At 44.1% G+C, this 14,576-nt stretch overlaps 1 protein-coding gene across 2 annotated transcripts in view; it reads left to right on the top strand.

The window, feature by feature from the left end:
- The window catches only part of ampd1 (adenosine monophosphate deaminase 1 (isoform M)), a 15,326-nt gene extending 1,136 nt beyond the window's left edge, over positions 1-14,190 (top strand). The window contains exons 1-15 of one of the 2 annotated variants that reach the window (XM_054734982.2): positions 1,961-1,995; positions 2,325-2,490; positions 2,564-2,699; positions 6,088-6,253; positions 6,347-6,566; positions 6,750-6,879; positions 7,095-7,289; positions 7,503-7,634; positions 8,101-8,264; positions 10,128-10,254; positions 10,394-10,557; positions 10,645-10,765; positions 11,912-12,085; positions 13,695-13,805; positions 13,924-14,190. In XM_054734982.2, the coding sequence (XP_054590957.2) occupies positions 2,339-2,490; positions 2,564-2,699; positions 6,088-6,253; positions 6,347-6,566; positions 6,750-6,879; positions 7,095-7,289; positions 7,503-7,634; positions 8,101-8,264; positions 10,128-10,254; positions 10,394-10,557; positions 10,645-10,765; positions 11,912-12,085; positions 13,695-13,805; positions 13,924-14,079 (2,148 nt within the window). In that variant the 5' untranslated portion in view covers positions 1,961-1,995; positions 2,325-2,338 and the 3' untranslated portion in view covers positions 14,080-14,190. Of the gene's footprint in view, positions 1-1,960; positions 1,996-2,324; positions 2,491-2,563; positions 2,700-6,087; positions 6,254-6,346; positions 6,567-6,749; positions 6,880-7,094; positions 7,290-7,502; positions 7,635-8,100; positions 8,265-10,127; positions 10,255-10,393; positions 10,558-10,644; positions 10,766-11,911; positions 12,086-13,694; positions 13,806-13,923 lie in introns of those variants that run through there. The other variant, XM_054734981.2, reaches the window with a different exon arrangement.
- The last annotated feature ends 386 nt before the right edge of the window (positions 14,191-14,576 follow it).

Raw genomic sequence — 14,576 nt, 5'->3', positions numbered from 1 at the left:
CCTGCCCGAATAGCTCCAGTCGGCCCCAGCCTAGCCCGGTTGATTCCCCACATCCTTGCTTAGATGTGCAGTCATTTTCAGCTTCTAGGTAATCAGCATGATAATGAATGACAATGAATTGAGCATGCCTTAAGCCCATGTGGGCTGATTCTACCCACCAATCAGAGGCTTGCTCTAGTGGAAGGTGTGAATTTGCTGGGTGTGTTGGCCCTGATCAGCCTGAAGCGGACCACCTCAGAAAGAGGGCTGAAAAACAGTCTTGTTGCACCCTGAAAAAAGGCAGGCCACCAAGATATGTAAGCAAGCTATGCTATCCGGGCCGGGCCGACCAGGTACAGGTGGGAATGGCCCATATAGCCCCATTCCCACCTGTACCGGGTCGGCCCGGGCCGGGTAGCGTAGGTTGTTCACATATCTGGGTGGCCTGGAATTTTCCCGGGCCAACCAAGGCTCATTCTAGGCACTCTTCCCGAGGGGTACTGCTTCAGGCCGACCAGGGCCAACACGCCCACTGCTGACAGCAAATTCACACCTTCCACTAGAGCAAGCCTCTGATTGGTGGGTAGAATCAGCCCATTCACACCTTCCACTAGAGCAAGCCTCTGATTGGTGGGTAGAATCAGCCCACATGGGCTTAAGACAAGGATGTGTGGAATCAACCGGGCCAGGCTGGGGCCGACTGGGGCTACCCGGCCCGGGCTGACCCGGTACAGATGGGAATGGCCCATATGTCTCCTCCCTGTCTGGTCGGCTCATGGGTCCTCGGAAGAACAAAAAATGAATTCAAGGCAACGGGGCTAAAACGCTATTTTCCAATCTGTTTTGCCTCCCTGGATCACACATACGTTGTACCGCAATTTAAACGAAAAGCAATGATGGGGTTTTCAACCACGCCTTTAACATACTTTGAGATTTATCAGCTTGTAAAAGTTTGTAATTAACATGACTACGAGCCAGACGTCGGCACGTCGACACATAATCTCCTCTCCCCCAACGTAGCTGCTGCTTACCAAACGGCCAGATTTAGGGTGGTTCTTTCCTCCTGAAGGAAGGATTTGAAGTTTGCTGAACTTACAGCCATTTTCCCTCCGTTTTTCTCCGTGTCTGGTTTGATGTCGTCACTCTCGTGATGCGCGTTTGTAGTCCTGGACGTATCTTCACTCAAAACCTAAAATAGCCTCATTTACATTCTTTACAAGGTTTTTGTCCCAGTTAGATAGGGTGTCCAAACTTTTCAAGGTGAGGTACAATAATTTGTTTTATAGAGAATTTACTTTTATTTTGACAGTTTTAACCCTCTGGAGGCAGGCGTTGCAGATTTGCAACATTAAAACCTACTTACCTGGTTACTCCACACACGTATTTCATGAACATGTTTTTACTCAGAAGTACCCCTGAAGGACCCAGTTGTTCGTCCTGCTTTCAAAACTTAATTTGAGCCTGAGAGGATTAAAATTAGGCCTAAAATAGACATTTCAATAAAAATCTATTTATAGAAAAGTTTCAACATCCTGCTGGAGAGGACTCTACTATAAAATAAAATGAGGAGGCCGCACTAAATCACTCTGGAAGCCACTATTGGCCCCTGGCCCACACTTTGGACATGGCAAATTATTATGTAAAGGAACTAAATTTAGTCACTGTTATTTATATGTGCAAAAATAATCATCCATGCATGCATTTATTAACTGAAATGACCGACTCTTCACATTTTAAACCCCATAACGCTGATCTGACCATCACTTTCTATGAAATCCATTTCTAATATGTATTCTAAAAAGACTCTAATCAAACCTAAATGTCCCATTTCCCCATATTTCTATGCATGTTGTTTCCTTTAGGTCCATTTTTTACCCATCCTGCAATAAATTGTTGGGATGATGTCCCGTCTAACAAAGCGATTAAAACATCTTCTAACCAACGTGTTTCTAACTGTCTCTCTTGTGATTTTATTCTGGGTTGTGCACCTTTCCTGATGGACACAATCAGGTGAAAGTAAGTATGAAGCTTGAGAAGTGGAGCCAATTTGCCTTTAAAATACGAGCATGGATGAGTGTGTGGATCTGCAGCAGGGCATCACTGTTCACTCCTGACATTTTAAAGCCTCTTTTCCAACATTTCTACTCAAGAAAAATCCCAAATTTAGAGTTTTATTGGGCTGATGGGATGCAGACTAAGAAGAGAGACTGAAAACAGAATTTTGGAGTTAGCATGGCTTATGTGTCATGTAGATCAGCTGCACAAACCCATGAAGTTTCCTGCATGATGAATGCTTTGAATTTCCATTTTCATCAACGAAACAAACATTTTGGTGTACCCGACAGAAACCGATGACAAGATGAGGGCCTTCGCTGAGAAGGTGTTTGCATCGGAGACCAAAGATGAGAACATACGTGATGAAATCTCCATGTTCGATGTGGCTGAGGATTGTCCCATCCTTCACCAGGAGATGGCCCACCATCTGCATGCTGACGATGATGCAGAGAAACGGTCAGATGGAAACACATGTGCTGGTTAATCCACTATATTTGTGAGACTGTTAAACTTCACTTCTGATCAACAGTAAGAGGCTGCAGCGCTTCCGCACCGGAGCCATTCCTGCGGCTGGTCCTCAGGTGGAAGTGGAAGTGGACGCACCAACCTACCTGGAAGTTCCTGAATTCCAAAGAGTGGCTGTCATTGGAGACTATGCTGCTGGGGTACCGTTTGTCATCTTACAAATAATGTAAACATCAAAAGTGCTGATTTCTGGATGTTAGGAAAAAAACAGACGCAGCTAGTTAATGATGTGGTCAGAAGTGAAAAATCTAGATAAACAGCCTTATTTAGTTGTGCAGAAATAATAAAAAAAGTCTAATTAAATTGGAAACAACACTATGTGGCTGACAACCAGTTTTTAAATGAGACATTTTGTGACCTTTTTTGTAGGTTATGTTAGTTCCATGGTCTACACAAAACACATGTAAGACATTTTTTGCACTAAATCCCTCTCACATAGAGCACTTTCAGTAGTTTTATTCTTAAATGTTTCAGTACCTTCCTGAATGAGTCATTTCAATGCTCTGTCACTTTAAGAAAACCAGGTGAAGCAGGCCACACCCACCCATTTTCCTTGGGCTTCTAAAAGCTGAGAAGCTCCAGCTCTCGGAGGGTGCAGACGCTTTTTTCCTCCTCTCCTCCATATCTTATCCTCAAGGCCTTTGTCTGTCTCTGTGTGCTGCTGCACAGCTGCTTCTGCATTTTTTTCTGGAAACTGGAAACTGAAATCACTAAAATGGATCTCGTCAGCTGGTCTCTCAACGCGATTGATAAAATTTTTTCAACGATGAGAACGGGAGAAGGGGCTCCCGGATGCCCCTCTGGGTCAGACCCAGTTGGTCACATCATGGATTCTTGGAAACAGTGGAACTTGATCTGTCTATCTCAGCTGTCTGTGGAGGACTCTGAAGACGTGTGCATATTCGTGGTGTTGGTGTCAGCTTTCCTGCTCATTGGCCTTGGAGACTTCCTGGCTTACCGGAAAATTAACGAGTTGTCGAGGAATATTGGCCTGATCCCGGAGCTCAGAGATGGTTTGCACCATGCTGTGAATTCACAGACTCAAATAATTGTCGAGATGAATCGTGGGCTTGGAACTTTGGCCGAGATTCATTATTGGCACAAAAGATGGATCTCATCTAGAAGAGAGTGGACAAATCAGCACGGATTGAGATAGATTAATGTCCATTGTTGGGATTTTGAGAGGTTGAGGACCAACAAACTGTAAGATAGAGAGGAACTTATATCTGTCTGGCCTCAAAACAATTTCTAATCGGAATCAGGTGCCCTTGAGCCTGCAAGGCTCCAACGAAAACTCCCCCCTCAGAAGATATGTGGAATGTGCCGTCACTATGGCAACTCAACTCTGTCTCCTATCCCAGCCTGGGCGGGACTGCGGGAAGGCCGCCGAATCGTTCCAGGGTCACTGCAACCCTCCAAACCTCAATGTTCCTCCCCCATTCACACTGAGGTGGCATGCGCTGCTTGTAGTGGCTGCAGGAACTGAAGTGGGGATAGTCCCAACCCACCAACACACCTAGCGGACACTTATCTTGTGTGCTGTCTGAAGTCTGTTGCATATATGTCTGAGGTGTTTTTTTTTTGCAGAGCAAAGCTGCCCTCCCGGTGGAGGGTAACTCTGAAGTGCCTTTTTTTCTCTCCACCTGAATTAATCTCATGTAACCCTCTTATCTCTATTAAGGTAGCGTGACTCGGGTTGCGAATGACCACAGTCACCAATTCTTGTCATGTGTCTTGCCCGTGTATGTCTGATCTCTGAATTGTGTGCACTGAAACTCTAATTTCCCTCTGGGATTAACAAAGTAGCTTTGATTATCCAGGAAGGGCTCGAAGGAGAGCCCAGCAGTAGCTCTGCTCTAGGTGAGAGAATTTCAACAAAATTGTACTCGTTTGTTGCATCATAAATGGGTACATTTATTAAAATGGTTCGTTTCAGGCACAAAATTCCTAAATTCATATACTGGTAGACGACAGATGAATGGGTGTTTATAGAGATAGTAGAGACCCACATGACAGCACAAAGGGATAAAAAAGTGGGGTGAAATGAGCTGTTCCCATTTGTGACATCACAAATGGGGAAAATGAGCATAGAACCACCATTCACCTCTCCAGGCTCGAGGAGCAGCGGCTCTACTCTGAGCCCTCTTAGTTATCTGAGCTTCTCAGCTTACAGCAGCCTGAGTGGTGAGTGGGTGCACGTGGTCAGCTCCAGATTGGTTTTCTAAAACCTGGGGCACACAGAAGACAGATGCACCGCGCCGGTGGAAGTGTTTTGGGAAGTCAACTGGTCACACAGGAAGTGCTTCTTGGAAAGCCACGCAATAAGCCTGGTTTCTGCTTCTCCGTCAGCTCCGCAAGGGACAGACACGCACGGATTGACGGAAGCGTTTTGCTCTTTTACTTCTCCGTCTCCTGGAGAGTGTTGCAAAGCAATTGCCCGGCAGGACCACAGAGGGCGTAGCGCTGTTCTGTGGTATCCTGTCATGTATCCGGTCCAAGATAGTGTGTTTTTATTGTGTTTTTTGTGTAAATAAGAGACTTTTAACACGGACATATTTGTCTCTCATTCTCCCACCGCTTCATGCGCTCCCCACCTCTAAACCCACGTTTCCTGTCATTTCCGTCCACAAATAAAACGCTTGCTGCGCATCTTTTCACTCCTCCAGTCACGGGAGAATTAAACGTTCATATTTTTAGAGTTTTTTTGCGAGGCATTCTTCAAGCTTCTCCGTGTCTGCCGCTAGTTAAACTCGGCTCTCTTTGCAATGGCGGCGCTGTAAACAACAGCGGCATCCTGACCAATCACAAGCTTGCGTAATCCGTTTCGTTCGACGGATGTTTAAAAAAGTGGGCTCGACTCCGTACGTACTTGCGTGCCTGCCGGAGCCCTACGCAAGGACGGATAATGGCGTTGCGTGTGCTCCGCACTGACGCAGACGGAGAAGCATAAATCAGGCTATAGTCACAACATCACGCGGGACTTGAGAACAGGAAGTAGTAAGATCAGACTTGCCGCCATGTTTTGAGAGACTCTAATTCATTAAAAATTGGTAAGTACGCTATTTATTAGAATGTTTTAAGATCATTAGTACTTAAAAGTTATCAATACTGCGGCTGGGTTTGTGCCATGAAGCAGTTCCGTGTCGTAATGTCTGTTGTAAAGTACTCCACAATGGTGTAGACAGCTGCGCCGCGGCCGTGCCACGGAGCTTGAAATAGAACTGGCGCCTATCTTCAGCTCTTCGACGTGGACCGGCGCTTCTGGGATGCAGCGTAGCGCTCCCTGTGTAGCGCTGTGTGGGCATGTCTGTCTTCAGTGTGCCCCAGGCTTTAAAGTGACAGAGCTCTGAAATGGCTCATTCTGGAAGGTACTGAAAATGTCAAGAATAAAACTGTTGAAATTACTTTAGGGGAGAGGGATTTGATGTAAAAAATGTCATTGACATGATTTGTATCGATCATAGAAGTATTATGACCTTTAAAAAGTCACAATATGTCTCCTTTAACTGTGTTTTTCGTCCAAACCAGGTGACCATGGATGACTTTGAGCTGGCGTGTAAGGGTCTTTACCGAGCCTTGACCATTAGAGAGAAGTACATGAGGTTGGCCTATCAGCGCTACCCAAGAACAGCCTCCCAGTTCCTGCGTCAAATAGAGGGAGAAAACTTCAAAGTTGAAGATCAGGTGCAGCCAGGTGAGGAGAAGGATGTGACAAACACTGTCCAAAACATGCTTTAAATCCAGACCTATCCTGTGTTTTATTCACGTTTCTTAACCAAATCCTCAGTTTTCACTCCTCCTCCAAAGGGTGGGGAGGACCCTTTTGATGTCGCCACCCTGCCAAAGAATCTGGGCTACGTAGCCCGCATGAAGGATGGCCTTATGTATGTGTACAACGATGCCGCCGCTGCTGACCAACACCAGCCCAAAGATCTGCCCCATCCAGACTACAACACCTTCATCGACGACATGAACTTTCTCATCGCCCTCATTGCACAGGGCCCAACGTGAGTCCTTTCAGGCTGTGCGATCTTCCTGCTGCACGGTCCAAAAATCTCCCAACACAATTTTTCTCCAATATTTCAAAGAATTGTATGCCAGAAGTGTTTGAATGAATAAGATGAGGACCAGATTGTGGACTGGTTTCAGGAACAGTAATGACAAATGCTTTTATTGTCTTTGCTTTGCAGTAAGACATACACTCACCGTCGTCTGAAGTTCCTCATGTCCAAGTTTAATGTTCATGAGATGCTGAATGAGATGGAGGAGATGAAGGAGCTGAAAGTAAACCCTCACAGAGATTTCTACAACTGCAGGAAGGTAAACAAAAACAGTATAAAATGAAAAATGCATAAAATAGGTTAATGCAAAAAAAATTAAACTCAAGACTGCATTTCTTGTAATAACAGTGAGAAAAAGACAATTTCGCACAATTTCTTCTTAATTTTTTATTCCTTTTCTGTTAATTCTACTGTTTTTCCCTCTTGTGGCCACCGATGGTTAATACATCTACCCAAACATCACTGATCTTCCAGGTGGACACTCACATCCATGCCGCTGCCTGCATGAACCAGAAGCATCTGCTGCGGTTCATCAAGAAGTCCTATCGTGTGGACCAGGATCGCGTGGTGCACAAACTCAAAGGGAAGGAGGTCACCATGAAGGCGCTGTTTGAGTCCCTCAACCTGCATCCCTATGACCTCACCGTGGACTCTCTGGATGTGCACGCTGTAAGTTTCAAAGAGAAAATATTTGGTTATGCTGAAGGAGTGATTTTCATTAGTGGCTCTAAAATGTGGTCAAATTAGAAGAGAACATCTGCCGTCATCAGGATAAATGTTCTTTTATTGGTGTAATCTTTGCAAACTGGTTGATTCCAGCATTAGCGGTCAATAATTTGTATTATCCAAATCTATTTTTGTGTGTTTGTTGTTTTTCTGAAGGGCAGACAAACCTTCCAGCGTTTCGACAAGTTCAACGCCAAGTACAATCCCGTGGGAGCCAGCGAGCTGCGTGATCTGTACCTGAAGACAGAAAATCACATCAATGGAGAATACTTTGCCACCATCATCAAGGTCAGCTCCTTCAAATTTTCTAATTATGACGGGTGCAAAGAAAATAACTTTTACTTTTGTCACAAAGTGACTTCTTTGTTTTCAGAAAACATGAACAATTTTCATGCAGTGTTAATCTAATTTGAACCAATGACACTTTATTTAATATTTCATCTGGAGGAAGATGTCCGGTCAGATCAAAAACACCCAGAATGTATAAAAACATCTCAGTAGCACTACTGAGTGTTCAAATTATCACCATTTATATGCTGTTTTCTAATTATCATTTCATAAACATCAAACCCGAAGGGATTCTGAGCTTTTTTAATTTGCTTGTGTTGTTTTATTTTTATTGATCTACAGTAGACTTATGAGCTGTATTTTTACTAGCGTCAGGGAAGCACTTTGGTGGCACATTTGTGTCTGTAAGGTGCTGTATAAATGAAGTTTGAGACGAGTCGAGTTATGTGACCTTCTGTCACTCCAGGAAGTAGCCAGTGACCTGGAGGATGCCAAGTACCAGTATGCTGAGCCCCGCCTGTCCATCTATGGATGTAACCCAAACGAATGGACCAAACTCTCCGGCTGGTTCGTCAAGCACAGAGTTTTCTCCCTCAACCTCAAATGGATGATTCAAATTCCCAGGATCTAGTGAGTTTACATGTATTACTTTAAGTACCTTAGCTCTACAATCAAAGGCTGTCCTGTGGCATCCACATTCACACAAAAGTTAAATTACAAATCTTATGTTTTAGCTTAATATGCTAAAACTACTTCAAAAGTCTTTAAAAACGGATAAAGCAAACAGAGGATGCTGTGGCAAGTCTCTGCAACTCATTCTGCAACGTCTCAAGCCACCTGGCACCTTTGCATTTGTCCTCTTCATCGATTTTAACCCAGCTTTGAAGACACTACAATGACACCTGGGGTGTTTCTCAATGTCATGGCGCCTTGCTTACGAGGACACTGTCCTTCCCTGGTCAAAGAAAATGGTTAAATGGAACAGACTTGCATCACGTGACCGCGGCTTCGATGGCGGTCACGTAACGTCACGTGACACGGGAGATAACGTTATATTTTATACGTATTAGTTTCTATATAAATATATAACGAACCTTTTACTTTTTAAATTGTGTATATGTTTATTAAATTAAATATATAAGTGAGTTACTACCCACTAGCCGCCGAAGCTGCAACTACTAAGCAACTAACCAACGATAGATAACTTCTTTGGATCTAAAAAAACATTTTAAATTAGTTGTCTTTTTGAAAATACTGCGGTGTATTCTCGGTAATTTTTGACCAAAGCTAGGCTACAAGACGCCTCCTGTGTATCCTCGCTCAGCTAGCTAAACTGCTAACAAACGGAGAACACACTCCCCGGTAGAACATGAACATTGGAACACGTCTTGGCGGCTCCTGATGACGTATGTCCTAGGCATCCGGGGCGGAGCCAAGACGTGATCAAGAGGCTCCAAACGCTCAATCTGTCTCCACTCCTCATCCACTGGATTCCCCACTTCCTCAGCAATGGCTCAGTCACTTAATCCACCATAATCACCAACACTGGCGTCCCCCAGGGGTGTGTGCTCAGCACCTTTACGAACACACTCTACACACCAATGAATGCACCAGCCCCTCACCTGTCACCACATGTTTCAAATACTCAGACAATACTGCCATTCTAGCACTTCTTAAAGACATTAATTTCAGTACTTCATACACAATAAAACAGTTATTTTGGACTCAAACTAGACAATTAACTTACCTTTGAGCAACATTTTATCCAAGTCCATAAACGTTCCGAGCAGAAAAGCTATATTGCCACGAGCTCCGTGTCCCCTTCGCCACCCCACAGCTGCTGTAAGCCTCCACTACAAGGTGCAGGAATGCTGAGTCATGTCCTGCACCTTGTAGTGGAGGCTTAGAGCAATGAATTGTTGTGATGTAGTCCCAAGTCTAAATCAGCTTCTGCAATTCCTTCATGTCACTTATTATTTTCATTTGCTGTCAATGTGATTATTCAGGTCTCCAAAAAAATTGGGATCATTATTGAGTCACTTCCATGACATTTTCCCCATGAAATGCTAGCTGTTACCATTCACTTACATTGTTTATGCTAAGCTAAAGCTAACAGAATACTGCCAGATTGGGAGAGTGACTGAGCTGCTTTCTAAATGCTTTTTCCCACTTATCTAACTCTGCAGGATATGGCAACAGAGTAAATTTCACTTAGGGGTGGAAAATCCATTTAACAGGTCAAAACACAAATCCTGATCCACAATACTTGCAAATGTGTTGTTCTGCATGCATGGGCGTCGCACCCGTGGGGGATGTGGGGGTTTCAACACCCACACTTTTGTAAAGCTTGCAACGCGCCTGTCTGCATGTGTATTTGTCCACATGGCTTGTTTTTATGCGTCATGCCGGTGTATGTGAAGATGAATTTCCTTCAAGGGGCAACTAAGGTCTATTTATCTAGCTTAGAGGTGATTGGTCTATTTTCTACTTTAGTGACATCTTCAGAGGTAAAAACTTCATCCCCCACTTTGGCAAAATGTTGGAGAACATTTTCCTTCCAGCGTTCGAGGCCACAATCGACCCAGAGTCCCACCCAGAGCTCAGCATCTTCCTCAAGCATGTGAGTCAGGCAGAAACCACAACTAAACACAGTCATCCAGATTAATTTTGTGACTCATGTTGAACAACTGGCCTGACCACGCTCCAAACACCAAAATAACGTGTCCATTTTCAAAATCATTCATATTTTTGTTTTGTAGGTGACAGGATTTGACAGTGTGGACGATGAGTCCAAACACAGTGGACACATGTTCTCCACCAAGAGTCCTAAACCAGAGGAGTGGGACATCGCCAAGAACCCTTCCTACACCTACTACATCTATTACATGTATGCCAACATTGCCGTTCTCAATCAGCTTCGCAGGTGAGTAGCATCATGAAACCAACTCGTTCCTTCTCAAAATCTCGTCCCTTTAAGTCGTATAAAACCTTCTCATTTGTGGGTTTGTAGACAGAGGGGAATGAACACGTTCCTGTTCAGGCCCCACTGTGGTGAGGCTGGTGCCGTCACGCACTTGCTGGCCGCCTTCATGACTGCTGACAACATCTCCCACGGCCTTAACCTCAAGAAGGTCAGTCGGGATCCAGAACGGCGTGAAATAACACTTCTCAGCCTTTTTCATGACAAGCACACTCGTGCAGCAATCATAGGCTTCAGATATCTACAGGGGAGGTTCTAGACTAACATTAGAGGGGGCCCTGACTGCTTTGTTGGAGAAGCATATTTGTAAGAATACATTAACAACACTGCATTAAGAATTTCAAATTTTAGTGTGTAATCAGAACACATAAAAATTTAAAATCAAACTATTTCGCAAAACATCTGTTGACATCGTAGTTCTCTGTCTCAGTGGCAACATGAATGTAGTTGTCTAAGCATCTCTTTTTCTACTTCGGATCAATGCATTCACATGCTCAAGTTCCACATCTCCCATTTAGCTAAATAATCACAATAAAATCAATATTTATTCAAGCTTAGGCTCCGCCCTCGGCGGCGGCGGGGGGGGGGGGGGGGGGGGGGGCTTGCTGTCAGGGTGGCACTGGCCCACCCTGGACCCCCTCCCCTAGAACTGCCCCTGGATATCTGCAACTGATTAGAAAAACTCGGAAGTGTGTGATTGAGGCACGCTCTCGTTGCTAGTGGTGTTGTCCTTGTCCAAAAGTCCTCTGCAGTTGGACTTTTGAATGAAAATCCTAGGGCAGCCCACTCAAGTTGATTGGTCCCAGTCACGTGACCCGATGCTGTGCTTGAACCATTCAACAAACACTCAGATTAATACCAACATGGAGTAGATAGCTGCTTCTCTAATTCTTGCCACTTTTTACATTAATAATTTTATCATGAGTGTTTTATTAGTTCTTATATTTGCTTATCTCTTAATTAATTTTTTTTCTATCTTACCTTCTGCACCAAAATACCGCAGCAATTTCCTAATGTTGTGACTTGGCACACATATGGCAATAAAAACTTCTGATTCTGATTCTGATTCTAGTTCTTATCTGAGAGCACTAAAAGGTGAGGTCTCTGGGCGTTTTGTGTTTTGGCTTTTTGGATTTAGGTCACAGAAATCATCAAGGAGATTTTAAAAATTAATCATTCTTATTTTATTTCTTGTGATTTATTTTTTACAACATGACAAATAACCCAGCTGTGCTTTGACAAATGGTCCCAGATCTTGTAAACTCATCCTTTGTACTTGTGAATCTTTCCCATCCAGAGTCCTGTGCTTCAGTACTTGTACTTCTTGACCCAGATCCCTATCGCCATGTCTCCTCTCAGCAACAACAGTCTGTTCCTGGAATACGCCAAGAACCCCCTGCTGGAGTTTCACCAAAAAGGCCTGGTGGTGTCTCTGTCCACCGACGACCCCATGCAGTTCCACTACACCAAGGTCCGAGTGTGTGGAGATACGATGCAATAACAAATTCTCCACTCTTTATAATGACTGTTGTGTGTAGTGTAGATGTTTGAGCTTCAGTTTTTGAGGTCAGAAGCTGGTTGTTGTATTTATGTTGAATGCATTGTATGAATCACACGTTTTAACTTAAAGTTACCGTAAATCCTCTAATACAGACCCGGGCCTGTATTTGACTCAAGCTCATCAAGCTCCAGGCCTTTATTGGAAGGAGGACCAGAATTAGAGGCAGGCCTCTATTTCTATTTGAGCAAAATGAACTAATGGTTCGCTGGAGTTTTTGACAATTAAAATTGCGCCCACATTTTCAAAGTTAAACACATTTCTTTTAACAACGGTAGTTTCTGCTTCAGCCCTCCCCCCCCCCCTCCCCCTGCGCAGCGGCCGCAAACTCACTGATGCGCCTGCAGCCTCTCGGAGTTCCTGCTGCTCTAAACATTAAAATAATTATTTCATTTTCTGTTCCTCACTTCTGATTACCTTCAATGGTGTCTGTTTGTTGCAACCACCAGGTACAAAAACTAAGTTGTTTTTATTTGACTATTTTTCTGTCCTGTCTGTTTATTATCTTCCTGCATCTCCTCTCAATCCTAAAGAGAAACTGCTACCTGGGTTCATATATATTCACCTTATGAGTTACCTTTGAACTGCAGTTCTAAAAGATCTACTGACCGCAAAAACAGCGGAGTGCCGCTGCTTGGCGGCCGCATCAGTGATCGGTGCATCACCGGAGGACAAGGTGATGTGCCCCGCTTCACAGCGAAACGCATCAGGTGCAAATAAAATAATAAAAAAACAAAAAACATTAAAGGGAATGAGCCGACATGAACGATCGCGTGTTAAATTAGTTTTTGAGGTGGTGACACCTGATTTGATAACGTTACTGTGGCCGTGCTCAGGACGCAGAAGTCTGGAGCGCGTCAGCAATCAGAGCTTTGCATGCGCAAGCTGGTTAAGGTTAGGATGGGGGTGAGGGGAAGGTTAAATTGCAAGAGGGTAAATGTCACAATTTGGTTAAATGTCAGTTTTACGGCGGGTGTCAGTACCGACGCTCTGGCACAGTGCATTGCTTCCCGACGCGCAGGAGCTTGTCACCTGCTGACAGCAGGCTGCTGTCTTTTCCGAGGGCTGCATCTTGTCGGCCATTATCACGTGACAGCAACTGGTCGATGACAGGCATAAAAAGTCACTATAGTGAAGTCGACTAGTGACTAGTTCATACCACCTCTACTGCTCTCCAGAGTGTTCTGCAGCATAATCAGCACGTTCTCTTTGAACTTGATATCAAATTTTCGCCTCCTCTTCGTCTCCGCACCTGCCAAATCGCGTTCTGTCACTAGCAAATCAAAAGTGAGATGGATGACACAACCGCGCCCCCCCCCCCCCACCACCCCCCCACCCCCGTGGTACTTGCTTGTTACCACATTCCTCCCGGCCACAATAAAATACCGGCCATTATTCACCTCCGCCAACTCCGACACCGGCCAAAATATGATACCCGGTCGTTAAATGAATACAGGTCAATATTAGAGGATTTACGGTACTTACACCACACACTCATACATATTGGCTTTTATGTTCACAGGAACCTCTGATGGAGGAGTATGCCATTGCAGCTCAGGTCTTCAAGCTGAGTACTTGCGACATGTGTGAGATTGCCAGAAACAGTGTGCTGCAGAGTGGTTTGTCCCACGAGGTAACAAGCAGTTCATGCTATCATGTTTCTAATTGACTCATCATTTTCTTGTTATTATTTAAAAAGATTATGTTTCATTTCTCTCATACTTGGATTTTGGTTCTCTTGCATGCCTCAGGAGAAAGTCCACTTCCTGGGTTCAGATTACCTGAAAGAAGGTCCGGAAGGCAATGACATCCGTAAGACCAACGTGGCTCAGATCCGAATGGCGTATCGTTTTGAGACACTGTGCTACGAGCTCAATCTCATCAAGGAGGGTTTGAAGGCTGAGTAAACAAAGTAACCTCCAACGGGAAATCATGTGGTCATCACCTTCATGTCAAAGTTTAATTCCAGATGGAGAAACAACTTTAAGCATAAATACAAATAAACTACAAAACACCAAGTTTATTTTCTTTTTTCTTCTTTTGTGTTCATAAAACAACTTTCTAAATTCATCATTCATTAAAAAAACTGTGGTTTAAACAGTAAACAGTTACAGACATTACCATATGTGTGTGTGTGTGTGTGTGTGTGTGTGTGTGTGTGTGTGTGTGTGTGTGTGTGTGTGTGTGTGTGTGTGTGTGTGTGTGTACAAACATATATATGTGTGTGTGCGTGCGTGCGTGTGTGTGTGTGTGTGTGTGTGTGTGTGTGTGTGTGTGTGTGTGTGTGTACAAACATATATATGTGTGTGTGCGTGCGTGTGTGTGTGTGTGTGTGTGTGTGTGTGTGTGTGCAAACATAGATATATAATACTTATTAATCAAAACAAACGAAAAGCAATGATAT

This window comes from Nothobranchius furzeri, chromosome 15 (assembly GCF_043380555.1).
Source record: "Nothobranchius furzeri strain GRZ-AD chromosome 15, NfurGRZ-RIMD1, whole genome shotgun sequence".
NCBI classification, from domain to species: domain Eukaryota; kingdom Metazoa; phylum Chordata; class Actinopteri; order Cyprinodontiformes; family Nothobranchiidae; genus Nothobranchius; species Nothobranchius furzeri.
The sequence above is the reverse complement of the archived record's forward strand: the minus strand, read 5'-3'. Positions and strand labels throughout refer to the sequence as shown.